The sequence below is a fragment of the Pleuronectes platessa genome, chromosome 15 (genome assembly GCF_947347685.1).
Source record: "Pleuronectes platessa chromosome 15, fPlePla1.1, whole genome shotgun sequence".
Taxonomy (NCBI): domain Eukaryota; kingdom Metazoa; phylum Chordata; class Actinopteri; order Pleuronectiformes; family Pleuronectidae; genus Pleuronectes; species Pleuronectes platessa.
Genome location: NC_070640.1, coordinates 3283851 through 3308125, shown reverse-complemented (window position 1 = coordinate 3308125; position 24275 = coordinate 3283851). Strand labels below are relative to the sequence as shown.

At 43.3% G+C, this 24275-nt stretch overlaps 1 protein-coding gene across 3 annotated transcripts; it reads left to right on the top strand.

The window, feature by feature from the left end:
• The first annotated feature begins 1429 nt into the window (after positions 1 to 1429).
• myo7ab (myosin VIIAb) lies at positions 1430 to 23979 on the top strand. Of its 3 annotated transcripts, XM_053441427.1 has the most exons (48): positions 1430 to 1447; positions 3278 to 3391; positions 3493 to 3645; positions 4212 to 4229; positions 4794 to 4978; positions 5236 to 5357; positions 5587 to 5729; positions 5836 to 5949; positions 6770 to 6923; positions 7010 to 7086; positions 7174 to 7293; positions 7821 to 7963; positions 8064 to 8274; positions 8398 to 8533; positions 9332 to 9438; positions 9666 to 9707; positions 10546 to 10683; positions 10803 to 10961; positions 11119 to 11211; positions 11307 to 11401; positions 11562 to 11646; positions 12228 to 12446; positions 13886 to 14203; positions 14772 to 14981; positions 15055 to 15231; positions 15349 to 15438; positions 15854 to 15981; positions 16419 to 16545; positions 17150 to 17443; positions 17569 to 17796; positions 17915 to 18085; positions 18165 to 18282; positions 18884 to 19010; positions 19216 to 19385; positions 19502 to 19692; positions 19805 to 19929; positions 20373 to 20530; positions 20750 to 20903; positions 21130 to 21285; positions 21375 to 21480; positions 21639 to 21752; positions 21946 to 22033; positions 22388 to 22494; positions 22607 to 22792; positions 22927 to 23043; positions 23197 to 23280; positions 23542 to 23661; positions 23887 to 23979. In XM_053441427.1, the coding sequence occupies exons 1-48, from the start codon at positions 1430 to 1432 to the stop codon at positions 23977 to 23979; spliced, it is 6603 nt and encodes a 2200-aa protein (XP_053297402.1). The 3 variants fall into 3 exon arrangements, with proteins under 3 accessions (XP_053297402.1, XP_053297403.1, XP_053297404.1); XM_053441428.1 differs by lacking the exon at positions 4212 to 4229; XM_053441429.1 differs by lacking the exons at positions 4212 to 4229; positions 9666 to 9707 and having other exon boundaries at positions 17918 to 18085.
• The last annotated feature ends 296 nt before the right edge of the window (positions 23980 to 24275 follow it).

Here is a 24275-nt window from a genome sequence, read left to right as displayed (position 1 = left end):
CTTTCACTGTTCACTGTAGAATATTCGTCAAAATGATTGTGGGAGATTTTGTGGACTGCTGCAAAGATTTTAAGATATTTATCATTTCAAAGCTCGTGCAAAACATTCATGTCCATCTCAAGTTGATTTATAAAAACATTGCAAACACTGAAATCCGCCTCCAATGACAAGAGGCCTGTACCTGTGCTTTGTGCTTTTCCAACAAATAAACATCACATTGCATTGAAGTCTGATTCGTGCTGAGACTTTATGTGAAGATGTTCAATCAAAGAACTGGAAATAAGTTACCTAATAGAAATGAAAAAAAGTTCACGAGCAGTCGGACTCTTTAATGGAGTTTAACAAATGGATTCAATACTTTATTAAACTCAGATGTGCAGATTTAGCGTTGGGATGATTAAGTCTTTGATCGAGTGATTAAAGGTCTCCTCAGTATTTTGGTGAAACAGGGTGGATTGTGGGTAAAAGGGGCCACACAGTGAAGTGTAGTTCAGATCTATAGGTCTGTGTTTGGGACAGTTTCCAGACTGGCCCCCTGTGGTTCTGGATAAGAGGCTCTGTCTCTGATAAGCTGAACATATGAATGTTTATCTGCATGTGGATTCAACTTGAAGTGAACAGAACGATGTACATCTGCACTGATGCTCTTATTTTGAAGCTTCACCTGCCTGCTCAACATGAATATTTGGATTTCTTTCTACATATAAAATCTGTCTTTGATGCAGATTCTTTGTATACGTTGCAAATCACATCTAACTGAATGTTAATCTACTTATTGGACGACCGATGGATCATTAATATACTTAACCCCCTCCCCCCAGGCGTGGGTTATTGTCATGTTGACACAAGCTGTCTGTGTCGATATCATCTCACTTCAGTTTGAATCATTTATTAATTCATTCATTCATTTGATTTGATTAAAGCTCTGTATTTAACATATATACTGTGTTTTCTATACTTTACATGGTCAGTTCACAGTAAAAATGATATCTTGGTCTGTACAGTACCACAAAGAAAAGAGAGCTCAGTGGGGGGAGAAAATGATTCAGCAGTCGACAATTATGCCTCATACTAAAGCGACAGGATTAGCCCCAGGAATCCAAGTAAGCCTTTAACCCCACTACCCCCCCCTCATCCCTCTGCTGGTCTCCCAGCTAAAGCACATGGCCGGGTGTCTCTCCTCTGACCCGGCACTGTGGAGTCTGAGGTCACAGGAACACTTTCTTTAGGCGGGGGGGGGGGGGGGGGACAGGCCAAAGTAAATGTCAGCCAGTCAGATTTTGAAGAAGTCGTCTTTGCACCTGTCGAGTTTGAAGAAGTTCTCTCTAGAGTCTGTTTGTTCTTTTCCCAGTCGCCTGATGTCTGTCTCCTTTTGCAGGGGCCACGCTCTGTGACGTCTGATGTCCTGGAACCGACCCGGAGCTGAACCATGGTCATTCTGCAGCAGGTCGGTCCCGTTGGGTCCAAAGGGCTCCATCCATCAACCAGGATTTGCATTCATAGCTGGAGTAGAAACCCACAGATTAAACCAGCTTTAGCTATAGAGCATAGGCTTGTGCTAACTTTAAAACTAGTACAGTCCCAATTCAGGGGCTGCGTCCTTCGATTCATTGCAGACCTCAAAGAGGAAATCCTGCAGAGACCAGATTGTCTCATTATGGTTCAGCCTCCCTTGTCAAATCTGCTTTAATGGAACAAACCAAGTCCTCCAAAGGATGCAGCCCCTGAATTCGGACACATGCTGATGCCTATGAGCAAATACATGGGGACATGTTTGGAGTTAAGCTACTGGCAATCTAGGTACTGCCTGTCAAAGGAGGGCAGAAGGTTACTCACATCCTTTTCTCTTCCAGTCTTTCATCGCTATTCTGTCTTTAAGTTGGTAAAACCTGTTTTTACTTACAGGTGACAGTATAAGCTTAAAAAACCTTGATAAGCAGAAAGCAATTATAATGTCAGAGCAAGATAAGATGGAGCTTGATGAGTAAATGAGATTCCAGCAGCAAACTCTGATAAAGCAAATAAATCAACCAAATCAGATATATTCAGATGTTCTCAGTTATCCCTTATTAAAACGAGTTTTGAGTGACACCATTCAGTAGTTTTTGCATAATAATATTTACAATTAAGATAATTGGGTGAAAACATAACATTTTCAATTAAGAAAGAGTGCATCTATTGTCCAGAGCTCTAAAAACAGCAGTCAATCATTGTTACCTCGTATCAGGGCCTCAGCAGCTTCTCTTCAATAACTAGATTCCGTTGCCCCCCCCCCCCCCCCCCTCAGAGTCATGCAGGGCACGACTCAGACACACAGCTTCAGTCTGCAGCTCAGAGCCTCGGCTATGAATCTCATTCAGTGGGACACATCTGGATGTTGTTAAACGGAAGTAAAAATAGCGTCTTTAAGGTCACGGTCTAGACTGAAGGCGGGGGGGGGGGGGGCTGAGCTTTGTGCTGCAGTGTCTTTCTGTTGTGATTTGTCAGCGGCTGCTGTCGTGTGCAGCATCTAAACAACCTGGAAACTGGAGGTGTGTTCAGAAAGTGGGATAAGTCACCAGAGTGTCAACGAGACTCTAAATCTTCTAATGCACCTTTTGTTTATGAGGCTACTGAAGCTGAGAGCACAACATAAATCTAACAGAGAGTCATTATCCAGAGGTTTCTGTGTGATTCCGTTTGAGAACACAGCAGGAGAATTCACCCCACTGAAATGAAACCTCCCACACCTCTAACCTGGGGGGGGGGGGGGGGGGGGGGGAGGGGGTTACATCACCTTTAAACCATTTTCAGATTAAATCCCCTCATTCAGAAAGTTGGCAGCTCAAAAGTGAGTAAAGCAACTTCAGGTGAGTGACGTAAGGTTTTTTATTTAAAACCCGTAATCACAGGAACAAAAGAAAGTAATTCAATTTAGAAACGAGTGACAGAGGATTAAACAAACAAGTGTTATTCTTGTGAGAAAAGTTCAACTGTGATTAAAGCTTTTATTCAATCAGGGATAATGGTTTAGAATACTTCATAGAAAATGTATTAATTATACCTATCCATGCAAATCCCATCACCACATCTCAGCCACATTAAGAGGTCAAATTACCAGGATTTTGTATTATAATAAAACAGGTTTATAATCGTATTTCAAAGTTTTCAAAGTTCCTCCTTTCTTCAAAATTATCAATCATGATCTGATTAAACAGAGCAACATCATTTTTCTCTTTAAATGTGAATTCTAGGTGAAATGATCCATATTTAACCAGAGATATGTTTTATCTTCCAGGGCGACTATGTGTGGCTGGACCTCAAAACGGGTCGAGAGTTTGACGTGCCGGTGGGAGCCGTGGTCAAACTCTGCGACTCCGGACAGATCCAGGTTCTGGACGATGAAGCCAAGGTACGTCCAACACGGCCGAGCAGGAACTAGATGTGAACTGTGTGCGTGGACTTCAGTGTTGTGGTCCCTCTGATTGTGTCCGTCTTCCCCCGCTCCCACAGGAACACTGGATCTCTCCTCAGAATGCCACCAACATCAAGCCCATGCACCCGACCTCCATCCACGGGGTGGAGGACATGATCCGCCTGGGAGACCTGAACGAAGCCGGCATCCTCCGCAACCTGCTCATCCGCTACGACGAGCGCGTCATCTACGTTAGTACCTCTTAGTACCACCGGTGTAACCGCACAGATGTGACACAGATGTTTAGAGCAGGTGCAGAGTTTTCAGTGACTTTCCAGCTTCTTCATTAGTCTCTACATTAAGAGACTATCAACCTGAGCCAAGTTAAGTTCTTATTCAGGTTAAGCTGTTTACTGCCTCAGACGCTCGGCTGTTTACTTGTTGCTATAAATAAAGCAGAATCTCATTGTCTGTGATCCAGAGGTTAATTTATAAAGGGGATCACTAACCAGAGAATATCAGAGGCCTCATCTCATTATTGTAAGTTTCAGTGTTGCAACAATTGGATGATTTGTGGATCAGAAGGAAATTAAGTGGTTATTATCATGGTGATCAGGAGGCAGATTAAGAAACTCAACTTCTCACGTGTGATTATTTTCTAGCTTATCTCCTCCTCTGTGGAGGCAACAGCACACAAGGCTTGTAAACATGTTTACTGTGGATGTTGCAGAGTTCAGATGACAGAGGGTGTGTGTGTGTGTTGTTATAGTTAGTCCCATAATTGTGTTTGGTTGTTTTGTCGTCTCTCTACATTTAGACAAATTGTGGTGGAAGGGTGAGTAAAAAGTCAAAATGTGCTAAAACTCTTTTTTGCGATGCTGCTTTCTCTTAACACGCTTTTAAAAATGTCCTAATATGTCACTGCTATATAACTGTGGATGGTAAGAGCTGTTGATATCACAAGATAATAAGATAATAAATCTTTATCTTGAGTTTAACAAAAGTACAAATCTATTTCCTTCATCGCTGCACCTAATTTTTTTATTACAGAGAAATCCCTTCTTGCTTTATTAACGACTAATTTTAATCCTTTCTTATAAACTCAGTAGCTCAGCTTCTAATGTGAACATATACCCCAGTATGAATTATTTTTCTAATGTGTAAATTTGCTGTTAAGAAGTTCATGTGATTGATTGGACGGACTCAGTGAAATCAGATCTGCAGTGCAACTGAATCAGAAAATAAAATAATAACCTGTAGTTGCTAAACACTAGAAAAGCTCAAGATTCAGAAGCAAATACAGTGAAGTCAAATCTACAGTCAACAAACTATTCTATTAAAAAATCTATTCTGTAAAAGTCATTAAATGTCCTGTGGTTGTATCTGTCGGTGGCTGCAGACGTACACCGGCTCCATCCTGGTGGCTGTGAATCCGTACCAGCTGCTTCCCATCTACACCCCCGACCAGATTCGCCTCTACACCAACAAGAAGATCGGCGAGTTGCCGCCGCACATATTCGCCATAGCTGACAACTGCTACTTCAACATGCAGCGGAACAACAAGGACCAGTGCTGCATCATCAGGTGGGTGAGCACGAACCAGTTCAAGGAATCTATCAGCACTGGGATCTTTTTTATTTTAACCTTTATTCAACTAGGAAGTCCTGTATATTAAATGTGTGTATTTAAGGCGTGTGTGTGTTTGTGTGTGTGTGTGTGTGTGTGTGTGTGTGTGTGTGTGTGTGTTTGTGTGTGTGTGTGTGTGTGTGTGTGTGTGTGTGTGTGTGTGTGTGTGTGTGTGTGTGTGTGTGTGTGTGTGGTTGTGTGTGTGTGTGAGACAGTGGTGAGTCCGGAGCTGGGAAGACAGAAAGCACAAAGCTGATTCTGCAGTTCCTCGCTGCCATCAGTGGTCAGCACTCCTGGATCGAGCAGCAGGTCCTGGAGGCCACGCCCATCCTCGAAGGTCACACAGCTTGTTTTATAAACACTGCATCAAATATTGTCTCCCACTCTGGTTTCTGTTTTTGATAAAGTCGAGGGAAATGCTGGAAGAATAAAAGTAGAGAGAATCTTTAAACAACTCTTGATTGACCTGTCATCCATGTTGGCTCAAAATCTGGTCTTCAAGGTTCATTTGTGACCTTGTGCTCTTTCTTTCTATCGCCTCACTCTGGATTCATGTTTCCTTTCAGCTTTCGGAAACGCGAAGACGATTCGCAACGACAACTCCAGTCGCTTCGGGAAATACGTCGACATCCACTTCAACAAGCGCGGCGCCATCGAAGGAGCCAAGATCGAGCAGTACCTGCTGGAGAAGTCCAGAGTGTGTCGACAGGTAAGATCACAAACAACATTCATATGTGACGCTTAACAAAATGATGAGATGATGACAAAGTTTTTACTTGTTCTCCATCGTTGAAATCTTCTCGTTTCTCCTCCAGGCTCCGGACGAGAGGAACTACCACATCTTCTACTGCGTGTTGAAGGGGATGCCTCCGGAGATGAAAGCCAAACTGGGTCTGGGCCTCGCCACAGATTACTCCTACCTCACCATGGTGAGTCCGCGGCTCTGTGAGGGACAGTTCATAACAAGCTGTCTGTGTAGTGACTGATTTACAGATGAGGCCGAAGGTTTGAGAATATTACATCTAACTTTCTGTGATTGTTCGCTGATGATACTCGACTGTTTCTCTACAAAATCTTAAATCTTTCCACGATGATCTGAGGAAAGCTTTTAATTACTATTTGTTCAGTTATAATTCAGTTTTAACTAAACAAACTTTGTAAGATGTGAATGAATCTAATTGAAGGAGCTTTTGAGTGCAGCGCTGTCTTTACATTGTTCTGGTGTACGGAGCTGGAGTAGTCTCACTACTGCCTCCTGTGGGTAATAGGGACGGTGCGGCATTGATACCATATCATACTTCAAAACAAGTGACACAAAGGCATCGAGCTACAACTAATTAATTTGAATAATTTGGTTTTATCTGTAAACTTTACAAAAAGAAGGAAAAGGCTTTTCACAATTTCTTCTTTTGTCTGACCAACAATTAAAAAAACTATTTGATTTACTATGTTATACAAGTAAGTTTGAGAGGCTGAAATCATAGCTGGATATATTTTTCCAGTATAAGCAACAAAAGATGATTGAGTGATAGTTTCAGCTCTGATTCATTCTTTGTTCTGTTTTTTAAATAATGTCTTAGCTCTGTAATAGAAAATGTGTCGGGGAAGAGAACTGGCTGATTTGGTAAAAGTTGAACTTTCCACATTTCCATTAAAGAGCAGCACGAAGCCGCTTCTCATCACTTTGCAAAGACGACTTGATAATGACACAGATAACCTGAGGCTCTCTGCGGGGGTTTAATCTTCCAGGGGAACTGCACACAGTGTGACGGTCGAGACGACCTGAGAGATTACTCCAGCATCCTGTCGGCCATGAAGGTCCTGATGTTCACCGAGACGGAGAACTGGGAGATCTCCAAGCTGCTCGCTGCCATCCTGCACATGGGGAACCTGCGATTCGAGGGTACGTCCCAAACATTAAAAACCTGTGGTTAGTTCTGGACTGTAAAATGTTCAGAGGGGAATTTAAATCTGTCTCGTGTCTCTCAGCTCGAACGTACGACAATCTGGACGCCTGTTTGGTCGTGAGATCTCCTGACCTGGTCACTGCTGCCTCACTCATGGAGGTGTGTGTGTGTGTTTTTGTGCGCGTGTTGGTCTCATGAATGACAGACTCACTCACTGGTTTCTCTAATGGTTGTTGGTTATTGTAGGTGGAGCCTAAGGACGTGATGGTGTGTTTAACCACACGAACCCTGATCACTCGAGGGGAAAGCGTGGCGACGCCTCTCAGCGTGGGACAAGGCCTGGACGTCAGAGACGCCTTCGTTAAGGTTCGATCTCTAACACAATTATTTTGTAACTAACCATAAGAAAACAACCCAGTTCAGAGAAGAACATAATATTTAAGAGATTAAGATTCAAAAACTAAAAAATCTCTCAGCTGCAACAACCAAATATCTCAGATGTTGGTAGTAAACTTTTAATCTAGTTTTACAAACCTTCAGGACTTGAATTTCTTAACCTGGTTGTAGTGATGTAGATACTTCACATCAGTTTTGGGTGTGATTAAATCTGAAATACATAAATAAGTTAATATACTATTCACATATATGATTAAATATACAAGATATACACATTATAATAAAATACAAAATATATGTATATATTGAAAAGTAGAAGATAAATTAAAGGAACAAAAATCAACTACCTGGGTTAATCAATATAAAGGTTAAAGTGTTTTATAAAAGGATTTAAACAACAATAGGATAAAATGAATACAACTTCACACAAAGATGAAAGCTTTTAAAAGAATAAAAGAATAAAAAGCTTTGTATTGAGTCTGAGTTTCTCGTGTCAGGGGATCTACGGCCGACTGTTTGTCTGGATCGTGGATAAGATCAACGCGGCCATCTACAGGCCTCCGTCCTGCGAGAGCAACATCGTGCGCAGATCCATCGGACTGCTGGACATCTTCGGCTTCGAGAACTTCATCGTCAACAGGTCTTTTACACTTTGGGAAGTTAAGTTTAGTGTATTTTTAATGCTTATCTATTCATTTTATATTGAAATACTTTTGTTCTCCTCTGATCTTCCGTTGTAGCTTCGAGCAGCTCTGCATCAACTTCGCCAACGAGAACCTGCAGCAGTTCTTCGTTCGTCACGTGTTCAAACTGGAGCAGGAGGAGTACAACCTGGAGGACATCAGCTGGCAGCACATCGAGTTCACCGACAACCAGGACGCCCTGGACATGATCGCACAGAAGCCCATGAACATCATCTCCCTGATCGACGAGGAGAGCAAGTTCCCTAAGGTTCGAAACGAGGGAGGAGTCTCGTTAAAGCTGCGATGTGGTTTTAAAATCATGTTTCTGATGTCTTGATTTATTTACCATGCGTTATAATTGATTCCTGGTTCCTCTGGTTTCCTCCGTCAGGGATCTGATGCTACGATGCTCTACAAGCTCAACTCGCAGCACAAGCTCAACTCCAACTACATCCCTCCGAAGAACATCTACCAGACCCAGTTTGGTATCCAGCACTTTGCCGGTGTGGTGCATTACGAGACCAGAGGTGCGTACGAGTGAATTTCACTGATTCAAAGCAGCAGAATCTCTCTTTGTTCAACCACGTTTATTTATTTGTTCTCAACATGATGATGAAGTCTTCTGACTTATTTTTGTTTCTGTGAAAGTTTGTCCTCCGGGATTGAAATATTCTGTCTATTGCACAGAGTGTAGATTAGTTATTTCAAAGTAAATCAAATGAAAATTAATCAGTTCAATTAAAGTAATTTGTTTCAGCAGGTTTAATTGTTTATTATAATGTATGTCTATGGCTGTAATTTGAATATATTTATCTTGTTTTGAGGCTGTTCATCCATAAAAGAAACAAACATCTGCTCTGAGAAAGTATGATGAGTATTTCTTATTAGTTTCTGACATTTTATAAACCAAACAAATATCTGATTGACTGAGAACAAATTTATCACATTAATCAAACCTACGTGTTCTGCAATGTTCTATTTTCCAATAATGTTATATATTTGGAAAAAAAATTATCAATAATCCTTAAGATGTGGTCCTGTCAAAGAACTGTAAGTGAGATTTGATATTTTATTCTAAATAACTATAAATAAAAATAAAAGAATTATGTAAAATGTAATAAATGCACTTCTTCTCTACATAAACACACTACTGGATATGTAGGTGAAAGGCTTATCCAGTGTACACATACTTCATAGTTACAGTTAAGATTCTTTAATATTTTAAGGAACAGTGTTTCATTTTGTCTTGTGTTTTGTCCACAATGACTCGAGCTGCAGGCGTTGAACTACCTGTGTCTTCTCTCTGAATCATCTCCCTCCTCCAGGATTCCTGGAGAAGAACCGCGACAGCCTCCACACCGACATCATCCAGCTCGTCCACTCGTCCAAGAACAAGTTCATCAAGCAGATCTTCCAGGCGGACGTGGCCATGGTGAGAAACCGACATGGCCGTGACACCACCCGATTTCACCACACGTCAAAATCCTGTGATGATGGACTAATATGTTTTTAACTCCCTTTGTCCACGTCTGTCGTGACTTTGAAGGCGTCGCCGTCTTCACCTTCACCCCCCCCCCACTAGTGTCTTTAACTAATATCACACTGTCCTCTCACTCTGCTGTCTCTCTGTGTCCTCTCGTCTTTTCCCTCTGACTTCAGTTTCTGTGTGGCTATCAGCAGCCCAGCACCCCCACTCCAAAGGTAATCATCGGCTTTCGGCAGCACGTGCTCACTCGAACCCGTTGTGTGTGTTTGTGTTAGCTGAACCCAGATGTTCACGATGTTTGGGGCGTCGCTCTCTTGCTCCTTTAAGCTCCTCCCTTTGTTCCACAGGTGGGAACTCTGTTGTAGCTGAAACCAAAAGGATGAAATGAATGAACGGAAATGTGCAAAACTCTCTGACACACACAAAAGTTTCTCCTGTCATTTTCTGTTTGGTGACTGTGAAGAGACGTGTCAGAGATTTTGTGTTGTTTCATGTTTCCATTGTCTGGTTGTGTGTAGCTGTGTTAATGTGTTTGCACGTTGTGTAATGCATCGTGTACCAGTGTTCACCATAGACTGCACATCAAGATGGACGACGCGTCTCCACCTCCTCCACACTACTCAGAACTTTTCAAATTTTGTATTGACAAATGATTAATTGGTTAATTGACCAAATAATCAGTATATGATTGATAATAAGCTCTAAGTCAGTGGGTTGAGAAAAGCTTAGGCTGTGGGGTTTTGGTTCTGTGTCTATAGAACATATGAAATAAAAACAACACAACTTGAATTTGAACAAACATGATCAGAGAATAATAATAAGAGTAAATAAAGTCTTTAAGGGGTTAAACATTTAGAGCACCATGAATATTCATTCACACCCGATGTGTCCTGTAACTAATAAGGTTGAAATATTGTTTGTATGTGTGTCTGTGTGTGTGTGTGTGTGTGTGTGTGTGTGTGTGTGTGTGTGTGTCTGTGTGTGTGTGTGTGTGTGTGTGTGTGTGTGTGTGTGTCTGTGTGTGTGTGTGTGTGTCTGTGTGTGTGTGTGCAGGGAGTGGAGACGAGGAAGCGCTCTCCCACTCTGAGCAGTCAGTTCAAACGTTCCCTGGAGATGCTGATGAGGACGCTGAGCGTGTGTCAGCCGTTCTTCGTGCGTTGTATCAAACCCAACGAGCTCAAGAAGCCGATGGTGAGTGAGCAGTGCGTGTCTGTGTCTGTGTGTGTGTGTGTGTGTTAGAAATAATACAATCCTTAGTCTCTTCTACGTGTAAGTCTGTAAAGCTGATTTCTTCTGTTGTGTCTCCTCAGATATTCGACAGAGAGCTCTGCATCCGTCAGCTGCGATACTCCGGTATGATGGAGACCATCCGGATCCGCCGGGCCGGTTACCCCATCAGATACAGCTTCGCCGAGTTTGTGGACCGGTACCGAGTCTTAATGCCTGGAGTGAAACCTTCTCACGTTCAGGTCAACAACACAACCACCTCAGTCACTTCTCTGTCTCTGTTGATGCCTTCTTGTCCTGATTGAACAGTTTGTCTGATTTTTAAAGGATCTCTGTCTGGTTACCTTTCATTTTCATTCATAACAATAATCACTTTCTTGTCTTTCCTTCTCCTCCCAGGCGGATCTACGAGGAACCTCTCAGAAGATTGTCCTGGCTCGACTGGGGAAACATGACGACTGGCAAATCGGAAAGACCAAAGTGTTCCTGAAGGTTGTGCATCATTCATACTGGCATTAAAAAATAGATTTATTTCCATTTGCATCCTCATGTCCAACCGCCTGCTTGTGCTCTTTGTTTTTTATCAGGATCACCACGACCTGCAGCTGGAGGTGGAGAGAGACAAAGCCATAACTGACAAGGTCATCCTCATCCAGAAGTCTGTGCGAGGACTGAAAGAGAGGTCGGGATCTTTCTATACTGTCCCTGTACTTTCCCTTTATTCACTCACACTCTCACTGGAAGTACACTTTGTATTTTTGGGAGTAAACCAACACGTTCATTTCCAAAAGGAAGGATTCATCTCACAGTGTATTATAACATCCTGGTTTAAAATTCTACAGGAACCACTTCCTCCGACTGAGGAGCGCGGTGACTTTCATCCAAAAGGTCTGGAGGGGATATCGCTGCAGAAAGAATTACCAGATTGTGAGTCCTCAACAGTCAGTGTGTAGCTTGACAGTTATTTATATACAGTTATGGTTCATCTTTGTAAATTATATACAAAATGGGTAAAAAAGTTAAGTTTTATTTATATAGCACCTTTCAAAACTTGGGTTATAAAGTTTTGTACGAGGATGAGAGATTAAAGGAGCAACTTTTCCTTCTCTAACCTCCAGATGTTTTGCAGAAACTGTTCGTCCCTGAGCCCAAGCTTAAAAATATTATAATCTCAAAGTCTCTCAACCAAAAGTTCCACCATTATTGAATTCTCTGCCTCGTGTCTTGAGGTAAAGTGCGAACAGAAGGCTCCATTCCTATATATGAATTTAACCTTGAGCCTGAATGAGCCTTTACTCAGATCTTAGTCTGTGTCCTTGTGATCTAACAGATGTAATTAGAGCTCCACATCTCATCCTGTATATCTGTGGGATAGTGTGACCCCATTGGTAGAACATGAAATAAACAGAACTTCGACCCCCTCGTGCAGAATCGTCTCCACTGCTCCACCTCAGGTCCGAACCTCCACGTGGAAACTTAACGATCTGTTTCCTTCTCTCACGTCCCAGATGCAGAAGGGCTTCCTGCGCCTTCAGGCCGTGTACAGGTCCAGGAAGTTCTTAAGAAGCTACCAGGTCACTCGCCTTCGCATCACTCTCACCCAAGCCCGCTGCCGTGGTTTCATGATCCGGCGGACGTTCTGGCGGCGCCTGCGTGCCGTGTTGACCATGCAGGCCTACACCAGGGGCATGATCGCCAGACGCTTCTGCCAGAGGCTGAGGGCAGAGGTAAAGACTCACTACGTTTACTACTGCTACTTATACCGTGTTGTTGTTGTTGACGTGCCACACAGACGAGGAAACTGGTGCTGAAGTGACGTTTCTTTATATATCTGTGAAGCCTGATGACATCTGATCATGTGAGATTTTTAATAACTTAAATACGCCAAATAGTAAATGGTTTTACCTTCGGACCGAGCCAGCATTCAAGGGTTTAGGAGTTTATTTGGAAAAATTAAAGGCTGCCATTATGAAATATGAATTGAATTCTAAAGAGAAAAAAGTCATGCTAATCTAATATATATCATATCTTATATAAAATAAGAATAAATTAATAATAATGTTTGTTTTGCTCGCAAGTTGTGAAGGTTGCATAAAGATTGAGTACAAAAAAACACAAACAAACAAACAATACTGAGTTTTTTTATATTTCTTAAGTGAAGGTGCTGAATTCAAAGTCAAACGAACACCTTTAATATTTCTATATGTTTTTTAATATTTGGCCAAAAATGCTAAAGTAAAGTCCTTAATGACGCCCATCCAACCTTATATTGAGCTTTATATAAAATCTTGACTTTTTGTTACTTTATGAATACAGAGCAAAGTTTTGATTATTATTGTTTCACTATATTTTTTAAATCAATTCTGTTCCTTCATCTTATTTTTAAGTATTTATTTACTGTTGAATATCGAGACTTCATATAATCCTGGTTTAAAATATGTCGGCGTAAAAAAGCTTTTGATTCATTTATTTTATTTTGATGAATTATGAAAATGTTTGTGAGCTTTTTTAATGTTTGTTTTTTAGTATTAATAAGAAAATGCCATTGTGACACATTGCCTTCACTCGTCCTGTTATGAAAGACAATGTTGAATAAATTATCTGTTTTGCAAATTATCGTTTAATCTGTTTGTTGTAAAACTGATGAGAAATTTTGGAAAAAGATGAAATAACGCTGCGCAGCAGGTGTCGGCTGTTCCAGTGAGCGGACAGTGAAGAAGCTAAGTGGCTGAAGCAGCTCGATCAGAGTCGGCTGGTCTTACATGTCATCACTGTTGTGTGTACATTTGTGTGGCATGTTCATGACAACACAAATGGAACTCTACAATGTGTAGAAGTTCAGGTTTATTCAGCTTTAGCAGTTACTGTAAATGGTAAAAGTATTTTTGACTGAGTTCAGATGTAAATAATAGTTTTATAATCTTTGACAAATTGTGTCTAGTGATGTCATTCTTAAAATAATGTCTCTAATATTTCTCCTGAGTTCCTCTAATCTAGTTTTACACAAACAGAAAAAGCTGAATCAGTGAAAAACTAATCTGTTCATCATCCTACCTGCCTCTGTCCCTCTGTGTCCTCCCCCCCCCCCCCCCCCCCCCCCCCCCCCATCCTACCTGCCTCTGTCCCTCTATGTCCTCTCACCCCCCCCCCCCCCCACCCCGCACAGCTGCAGCATCGCCTGGAAGCCGAGGGCCAGCGTCTGGCCGAGGAGGAGCAGCTGCGGAACCAGATGACGGCGCGGCGGGCGAAGGCCGAGGCCGAGAGGAATCACCAGGAGCGGCTCGTCCAACTGACCCAGCAGCAGGAGGAGAGGGAGCGCGAGGAGAAGGAGGAGGCGAGGAGGAAGAAGGAGCTGCTGGAGCAGATGGAGAGGGAGAAGGAGCAGCCCGTGGATCACTCCGACATGGTCGACCGTATGTTCGGGTTCCTGGGGAACTCGGGGCCGTTACCCAACCAGGACGGACGAGCACCAAGTGGCTTCGAGGTATGAGTTTGTGTCAGATCAGGATGCCTCACCATAAGATTCAATATATGAAAATGCAAATGTTTCTGCAGTACTGTTTGTATATAGTTGCTAAATAAGATGCTCTCATATGTATATGGTTACAATAAAGTATGAATAGGGATGAGCATGAGTAGGAACTGTTAAGTTTAATTTAACTTCTTTTAACTTTTCCAAACTGCAGCTTAATTCATCTCCGATTTCACACAATGTACAATTTTCTTTCTTTATTAATGTTGGTATTTTTGTGTGGATTTGGATTTGGATGTTTTGTGCCACTCTCTTATCACTTTAACATCTATTTACACTTTATCTAATTCCAACAGACACAGAAAAATATAGATTAATTATCTGGAGTTTGTTTTTCTGCACGTGACAAATTCACTTCACTTCTTTTAGCTCTTACTTGTCTCCACCTCTGTCTTCACATCTGGCTCTGAAGTATCTCGATATGAAACTTTGTCATCCTCAGCTGCTCACTCACTTCTGTTTCATCTTCACCGGGTTTGATATCAATGGTTTTCTTTATCTTTATTTTCCCGCCCCTCAGGACCTGGAGAACACTCCTCACAGTGAGGAAGCTGAAGAGGAGCTGCTGAATGAAGCTCTGCCGCTGCCCGTTGAAGAAGAGGAGGATTTGTCTGAGTACAAGTTCTCTAAGTTTGCAGCCACCTACTTCCAGGGAGTTTCCACTCACACGTACATCAGACGACCGCTGAAGCAACCGCTGCTTTTCCACGAGGACGAAGGAGATCAGCTGGTGAGACTCAAGTTTGGATCTCTTGCTCACACTGGTATTTGGATGACTGGTAACCTCCTCTCTGGTCCTCCAGGCTGCACTGGCCGTGTGGATCACCGTGCTGAGGTTCATGGGCGACCTCCCCGAACCCAAGAGCCAGCTGGTCATAAACGACGGCAGCGAAAAGATTCCCGTCATGACCAAGATCTACGAAACCCTCGGGAAGAGGACGTACAAGAGGGAGCTGCAGGAGCTGCAGGTGGAAGGAGAGGTGAGGGGACGTGAGGACACCTGAAGGACACCAGTAACCTCAGTGATAGAAGCCTGTTGTCAAACTGTCCTCAAATGTGTCAGATGTCATTGTGGTTCCTCGCTTGTGTGTCTACAGAACAGTGCCATTGACAACCAGAAGAGGAACAGCATCAGACACAAACTCGTGTCTCTCACCCTGAAGAGGAAATCTAAGATCACAGAGGAGGTGAGATTCAACCCAACAAGTTCTTGTATTAAATCTTTAAACTTGTATCTCTCAGGTCACCACTCTTCAGACCACTGAAACTATTTGGGTCTTTTATTGCAGCTTCATGAATTTGTTTGTCCTGCAAACTTTGCCCTAAGATCATAAATTGAATCCAGTTTTCTTCGGTTTGAAATGCAGATGAAATTCCCTGCATAGTAAAAAATATCTCATAGTGGAAACGTTGAAGTAAAAACCAGTATAGAATTGATCCAGTCCACAAAAAGTAGCTCGTCCTGCAGCATCACTGTTTGCAGACGAGCTGATCGATGGACCTGTTGATGGTTCTCTGAGCAGATGTCCAGTTGAAGTGTGTGTTGAAGCCCCTCTCTCTCTCTCTCTCTCTCTCCCTCTCTCTCTCTCTCTCACTCACCAGGTCACCAGGCGTTTGACCGAGAGCGACTACGGCCTCCAGGGGAACAGCATGCTGGAGGACCGGCCCACCTCCAACCTGGAGAAACTTCACTTCATCATCGGCAACGGCATCTTACGACCCGCCCTCAGGTGACCCATGTTCTGGAGCAGCTTCCTTTAAACGTCTCAACCGGATAAACAGAACAGCCTGCTGCACAACATCCTCTGAGATGATGTGTGAGGTTACAGATGTAGAGTTTGTCCTGAGGGTGGCGCTACAGACAAAGCCAGTGTTTAAAATTCAAAAGGTTTTATCTTGTGGTTGACATTAGAAGAAACCTACTAGCACCAGAAGAAGGATTATATAAAGTATTCAGAAGGGAAATGGTTCATCTTCTCAGGAGCATGAATTTGTTGAGCAATTAGAGTATTCAATATTTTCCCTTTAGCTTTTGCAATGGTGCATATACTTTGGACCATTAATTAAGATTGAAAGATCATATATCTTCAGTCCCTGATTGAGTTGTTGTTTTTCCAGAGTGCTTTTTAAATGATTAGACCCCTGATCTGTTGTGTCTCTGCTCCAGGGACGAGATCTACTGTCAGATCTGCAAACAGCTGACTCAGAATCCGTCCAAGAGCAGTCACGCCCGAGGATGGATCCTGCTGTCGCTCTGCCTCGGCTGCTTCGCCCCCTCCGAGAAGTTTCTCAAGGTAAGAAGCCTCTGACGACTGATGAGTGATTCATGTGATGTTTGTCTGGGACTGAGACACAACTGCTCGTCCTTTGTCATCGTCTCCTTACTTAAATTATTCCATAATTTCTGCAGCAAAAGCAAATTATACACAAAAAACAACCTTGCGAAATAAACAATTCGAACCAGACAGAATCCACCTGAGAGCACAAGACAGAACAATTACTGAAAGTCACAAACATCTTTCTGTCTCCGTCATAAAAGCTCAGGAGACTGACCCAGAAAAAGGAAAAGTCATTAAAGTAAACAGAGATATTAAAGAATCCACTCAAATAAATAATGTTTTCTTTGAAAGAAATATCCAATCCTATAATTTCAGCTCAGAAGAATTATGACTTTCCTTTTCTTCTGTGACTGTAACAGGGAAAACCTTATATTTCTGGACTGTTTGGTCTAAACAAGACAACAATAATCAGCAAATAATGGATAAATCAATATACTGTGTAAATATGATCATGGTTCATTTTATAAACTTGTTCATTTTATTTGCTTTATTTGTCTCCGGATTAGTGATTTGATGAAGTTTGTCTCATCTTCTCACGTCTGTCCCTCTGTCTCTTCAGTATTTACGGACGTTCTTGATCAACGGTCCCCCTGGTTATGCTCCATACTGCGAGGAGAGGCTGAGGAGGACGTTTATCAATCGCACACGGACTCAGCCACCGTCCTGGTTGGAGCTGCAGGCCACTAAATCCAAGAAGCCCATCATGTTACCAGTCACGTTCATGGACGGCACCACTAAGACCCTCCTGGCAGACTCGGCCACCACCGCCAGCGAGCTCTGCAACGCTCTGGCGGACAAGAACAACCTGAGAGACCGATTCGGCTTCTCGCTGTACATCGCCCTGTTTGACAAGGTGAGCACCAGGGGCGTGGACGCACTGGGAGACACTGGGACACACTGGGCCCCCGGGGGACAGACGAGTAATGTATTGTTGTTACAGTGTGCGACTGAATGACGTTATGAAACTGTCTTCGTCAGGTGTCTTCATTGGGCAGCGGCAGCGACCATGTCATGGACGCCGTCTCCCAGTGCGAGCAGTACGCAAAGGAGCAGGGCGCTCAGGAGAGGAACGCCCCCTGGAGGCTGTTCTTCAGGAAGGAGATCTTCAGCCCCTGGCACAACCCCGCCGAGGACCAGGTGGCCACAAACCTCATCTACCAGCAGATCGTCCGAGGGGTGAAGTTCGGAGAGTATCGCTGCGAGAAGGTGAGAGCTGCGTGGTACTGAATTTAGATTTTATCTTTCTGGAGAAGGAGACTCGGACACTAAACGAGACATTTGTTATCTTCTTAATCGGCTCTTCGCCCTGTGTCTGGTCTTGAAGGAGGAGGACTTGGCAGAGCTGGCCTCTCAGCAGTACTTTGTGGATTACGGCCCTGAAATCCTCCAGGATCGCCTGCTCAGCCTCATTCCGTCCTACATCCCCGACAGAGAGATCACGGCCACTAAGACGTCAGAGAAGTGGTCTCATCTGATAATCCAAGCCCACAAGAAGGTACCTGCAGCAGGAAGCTAACAACAACAGACACTTTGGGTCTGTGAGCGACTGTGACTAACGCTACTTGATTGTTCAGGGATTAAACTCGAAGAGGAGGTCGAACACACAGAGGGTGAAGGAGGACGTGGTGGATTTCGCTCGGTTGAAGTGGCCCCTGCTCTTCTCCCGCTTCTACGAGGCCTTTAAATTCTCAGGTAACGTTCTGAGTCTCATGGTTAAACTCCGGTGTCACAGTGAATCTGTTCTCGTTCCTCGTGGTCGTGACACACGTCTCCATCAGGACCAAAACCTCCCGCCACAAGACCAGCTTCCTCCCGGCTGCAGTTGGCCTTATCAACAAGGCCCGGGACCCCCACCTGACTCTGACTTTAATTCCGCCCCCACACCTCAAGGATGTGTTAAATTAACACATTGTATTATATTATATAATTCTGCATTACATTGCATATTGCAATCTGACACTGTTCACTGTTTTGCATCTTGCATTTCACTTTTTACTTCACTTTTTATATCTTTTATCTATTATATATATTTTATTTAGATATGTTTATGTCTAAATAAATGTTACTTTGTATAAATATTAGAAAAAGGGAGTAAATAAGAAGTAAAAAGTGAGTAAATATATATTGTTTATTTGTATTGCTTTTCTTATGTGTGTTGTATTTATTGTATTTTTATGTTTTTATGTTTCTATGTTCATTGTATGCACCAATAACCAGAGCAAATTCCTTGTAGGTGTAAACCTTCTTGATAATAAATACTTTCTGATTCTGACTCTAATTCTGATCCTCACAGGACCCAGTCTGCCCAAGAACGACGTGATCGTGGCGGTGAACTGGACCGGGGTTTACTTTGTGGACGAGCAGGAGCAGGTGCTGCTGGAACTGTCTTTCCCAGAGATCACTGCGGTGTCCAGTAGCAGGTACGATCACAAAAACCAAACCTGTGTCACAAATTAGATGATTTATTATGTGTGTAGAGGTGAAAAATATGAGATCTTACTTTATAGTCTCTCAATTGAAAGATTTTCCTTCTGGGAATTTTACTTCAATGAAATTATCCAGCATTTAAATGATTATCTTTTGATGGTCAGGATTAAACTGGTTTGAAATGATTTCCTTTTTCAGAGGGGGTAAACTCCAGGGCCAGAGTTTTACCTTGGTCATAATGAAAGGAGACAAGTACACGTTCACCTCCAACAACGCCGAGGACATCCGGGATCTGGTGGTCTCCTTCCTCGATGGTCTGAGGAAGAGGTCCAAGTACGTGGTGGGACTGATGGACTGTCCCAACCCCGGTAAAAGTTCAGGGCTTACTGGAAAAGAAAAGCACGTGTTGTAGGCGGATGTTTTACACGTATGTTCGTCAGACACGTGTTTTTAAAACAGCTCTACGTACGTGTTCTTTACGCAGCCGGGGTCGACTCCACCTTCCTGAGTTTCTCCAAAGGGGATCTCATCATCCTGGACGATCACGACGGGGAACACGTGATGAACTCGGGTTGGGCTCACGGCATCAACGACAAGACCAAACAGAGAGGAGACTTCCCGGCTGACTGCGTCTACGTCGTGCCCACCATCACCAGACCCCAGTACGACATCGTGGTGAGTGGAGCCACCACTAACCACTGGAGATTATTGATTACTGCTTCAGCCCAGTAGTGAAACCATGTCGTCTCCTCCCTCCATCTTTTCTTTCTCCCTCTCTCCATCTCAGGCGCTCGTGACCATGACTCCCGATCAGAGACGAGAGTCCATCAGTCTGTCCCAGATGAAGCCGTCAGACATCGAGGACAAAACGAAGACGTACACGCTGGAGGAGTTCTCCTACGACTACTTCAGGTGCTTTTTACTCTGTACTTGCAAACATCATGTATGGTTAAACATCACTGTGGTGCTCGTGGCCCCTTTATTCAAAGTTTGTAAGATGTAAGTGAAAGGATCTATATGCAGAAATTGACGGGTATTCAGCTGCAACATGCAAGTTCACCACTAGGTGTCACTAAATTCTAAACACTGAACCTTTAACCTTGACCCAACTTCTGATCTGCCTCAACATCATCATTATCTGTCAATTATTACTATTCTGGTTTAAATTGTGTCCAGGACATAAACTGTAAACAAAGATGGACGACGCATCTCCACTTCCTTTGGAGTTGAGTTTTGTGTCTGAAATGATCCTTGTTACTATCAGAGCTTCTTAATAAAAGCGTATACTAGCATGGTATGTGTGAGTGTGTGTCCTGGTCTCCACTCACCCCCCCCCCCCTCCTGTGTGTCTGCAGGCCTCCTCCTAAGAGCACCCTGAGCAGGGTGATGATCCCCAAGTCCCGAGGGAAGGAGCGTCTGTGGAGCTGCACCAGGGAGCCCCTCAAACAGCCTCTGCTGAAGAAGGTGCTGGCTCATGAGGAGCTCGCCCAGGAGGCCTGTCTGGCCTCCACAGATATCCTTCACCAGAGTGTGTGTGCGTGTGTGTCGGTGCAATTCTCTAAACATGCCCGATTTTTATTTTTACATTTTATTGTCCATCCAAACATCTGAGATTTAAGAAAAACACCTTTTTAAAATTAAAACAACCATTTAATGATTTAATCAATATTATTAATCCATTCAAACTGTTGTTTTGTTGTTGTTTTGTTGTTGTTCTTGACTGCCTCTCCACCTGTGATGAAGTACATGGGCGACTACCCGTCCAAACGCGTTCGCTTCGTCAACGAGCTCACGGACCAGATCTTCGAAGGAGCTCTGAAGGCCGAGCCGCTGAAAGACGAGATCTTCTGTCAGATCCTCAAACAGCTGACGGACAATCACATCAAGTGAGTCTGACACACACACGTTTCTGACATGTGACGATAACTGGTGGTTAGAAATATAGGAAACACATCATATGTATTGTATTAAAGAAGCAAAGGCTGATTTACACGCTACAGACACATTTCAAGTAGCTCACCTGCACATGGATGAAGCTTTTTCAGAGTTGTCAGAGCACAAATTTGAATCCTGTGAATTATTCAAACAATTGTTTCATTCCTGTGTGTGTAGGTACAGTGAGGAGAAGGGCTGGGAGCTGCTGTGGCTCTGCACTGGTTTGTTTCCTCCCAGTAACGTCCTGCTGCCTCACGTCCAGAAGTTCCTCCAGGCCAAGAAGCACTGTCCTCTCGCTCCGGACTGTATGCAGCGGCTCCAGAAAGCCTTACGGTGACTCACACAGACTGGAGGTACTTGTCTCTCTGGAACACTCTTTCACTTCCTGTCGTTTAACCTCTTCTCTCGTTCATTTGTCGTAGAAACGGCTCGAGGAAGTATCCCCCTCACCTGGTGGAGGTGGAGGCCATCCAGCACAAAACCACCCAGATCTTCCACAAAGTCTATTTCCCGGACGACTCAGACGAGGTCAGTGACGACTGAGATAATGATAACTTTAAGCATTTCGACCAAAGGGAAGCAGCATAGATATTTTCACGACCACACACTGCACATGGCCTCCTGTTCCAGCTGTTCCACTTTGTCGTGTTCCAGCTGTTTCAGTTTGTCCTGGATTGTGTTCACAGGTGTTTGAGGTGGAGTCGAGCACCAAAGCCAAAGATTTCTGCCACAACATCTCGGGGCGTCTGATGCTCAAATCCTCGGAGGGCTTCAGTCTCTTTGTCAAGATCACAGACAAGGTGAGAAGGGACTGTGGAGGATCTGGATTCTGGTGAATGTGGTTTGTTGTTACTGAAGGAGTCCATGAGCTTTCTTCAGCAGAGAGAAACAGAGCTAACTTTATTTTATTTTGTAACTTTTTATGCTTATGGTTAATGCACACCTGTGGATTCTGCTTCTTAGAGAACATCGGTTTGTGGTTTGGTTTTCCAGGTCATCAGTGTCCCCGACGGCGACTTCTTCTTCGACTTCGTGAGGCATCTGACGGACTGGATCAAGAAAGCCCGACCGGTGAAAGACGGTAAAAAGATGAACCTCTTCAATCTGTTGCTGCACAAGCAGAAAGCTGCAGCTCTCCAGTGTTGTTGATTATAGTCATAACCCTGATTAAAGATGACACTTTAAACTTCTAAATCAGACAGTAGGCAACTTTGGTTCAGTTTCTTTTAAACAACTAGTTAAAAAACTATTCTGTGTTAAAGTTGTTGCTTGAAATGCTTTACACAGATAGAATAAGAAGACTCTGAGCTTTCAAACAAGGGTCCACCTTATATAGTTTGTGTGGAGACTGAGTCCAGAACAAACTGCCAACATGTATATGAATGTTAAAAGTTGATATTTCATGTCTCCTCTCATTGGCTCTGGTCCTGTGAAGGTGTCGTGCCTTCACTGACCTATCAGGTGTTCTTCATGAAGAAGCTCTGGACCAACACGGTGCCGGGAAAAGATTCCATGGCCGACTCCATCTTCCACTACTACCAGGTGAGTTTTAACACATTTATATGGCACTTTGAATAAATTAACAGCTTGGGGGGAAATAAATAAGAGCTCCCAGACGTTGCAGCATCGAGTGTAAACTGCGTCGTCCCTGCAGGAGCTGCCTAAGTATCTGCGCGGCTACCACAAGTGTCCGAGGGACGAGGTGTACCAGCTGGCGGCGCTGATCTACAGAGTGAAGTACGACGAGGAGAAATCACACTTCCAGAACATTTGCAAAATCCTGAAGGAGCTCGTGCCCCAGGACCAAATCCGACATCTGTCCCCAGACGACTGGAAGAGGGTGAGCGCACGTTTCACAGCTTCAGAGACAGAAATGTGCTGTCGATATGACAAATAGGTTCAGATATGATCTCTACTAAATACATGTTGTGTTGTTTTTTAACTTGTCCTTTTTGTCTTTGTTTCCCGTCTCAGTCGATCCTGTCGCTGTTCAACAAACAATCGGGGAAAACTCCAGAAGAAGCAAAACTATCGCTTCTCAAGATCATTTACAAGTGGCCCACGTTCGGTTCTGCGTTCTTCGAAGTGAAGGTAAAAACGTTAGAATTTGTGCAGCTCGTTTTGTTAAATACGTGATTACATGTGTTGTGTCTCGTTCCCTTTGACAAAGCACGAATACACAAGCTGCACCACACAGTGTGTTGGTTTTGGGTTTTAAATGACTCCATTTTGTTATTTCTGCAGCAAACAACGGATCCAAATTACCCAGAAACCCTCCTGATAGCGATAAACAAACACGGAGTCAGTCTGATCGATCCGAAGTCGAAGGTGAGTCCTGATCCATTATATTCATGCACGTGATTAATCACCAGTCTGAGATAATTGTGTAGTTTGTGCCTCATCAGTGCAGAACTTCATTACCCATGAATCTCTGCTTGTGCCTTTAAAACAGATCATGCTTAGATTTTAGTCTGTGTGGCTTTAAGTTGCTCAAACTTAAAGCCACAACTTGTTTTCATTCCATTACTGTTGGTAAATGTGTGGGTTTTGTTTTGGGATTTAATTTAAAGTGTTTACTTCATCCTGCAGGAGATCCTCACCACTCACCCCTTCACGAAAATCTCAAACTGGAGCAGCGGCAACACGTATTTCCACATCACCATCGGGAACCTGGTGCGAGGCAGCAAGCTGCTGTGTGAAACCTCCCTGGTGAGTCCGAGCTCACAAGACCTTGTGAGAATATGACAACAAAAAAAAGGATCTATTAAAATCTAATAATCATAATCTAATCAAACTAGACAGTGAAGATTTTTAGGCAAAGTGAATTAATTTCAAGAAAGTTCATTTTAAAATCATTGAAAAACTCTGTGAATCTAAAATTTTTTAAATCTAAATGAATAAAACTCTTAATACAGAGCATTGTTTTATCCTCAGGGCTACAAGATGGACGACCTCCTGACCTCGTACATCAGCCAGATGCTGACGACCATGACTAAACAGAGAACGTCCCGGGGCAACAGCAAGTGATCTGAAACTGGAAAGTCATCGACCACTGTCAATCAATCCTACACACAGACACACACACACACAGACACAAACACACAGTGTAAAGCCACGTGGACCCTCATCTTTGCTTTGTCCCCATGGAGGGTTTGTTAAGACACTGTTATGCCAACGTTTTTCCTTCACGTTCTTATGAATGGGCTCCGTCTTAAAACTCACCCGCTGCCTTTAAATCCCCTTTTCCCACCGGACGACAGTTATTTGGGTTTTTATTCTGCTCAGTGTGAAATGTTGTCACCGTCTCACTGGACGACTCCAGA

Excerpts from the sequence above, each read along its gene's own strand:
- myo7ab (XM_053441427.1), top strand. Across the intron at positions 7,087-7,173 it reads CTGCTGCCTCACTCATGGAG|GTGGAGCCTAAGGACGTGAT; the intron begins GTGTGTGTGTGT and ends TGGTTATTGTAG. Across the intron at positions 22,495-22,606 it reads CCATCTTCCACTACTACCAG|GAGCTGCCTAAGTATCTGCG; the intron begins GTGAGTTTTAAC and ends TCGTCCCTGCAG.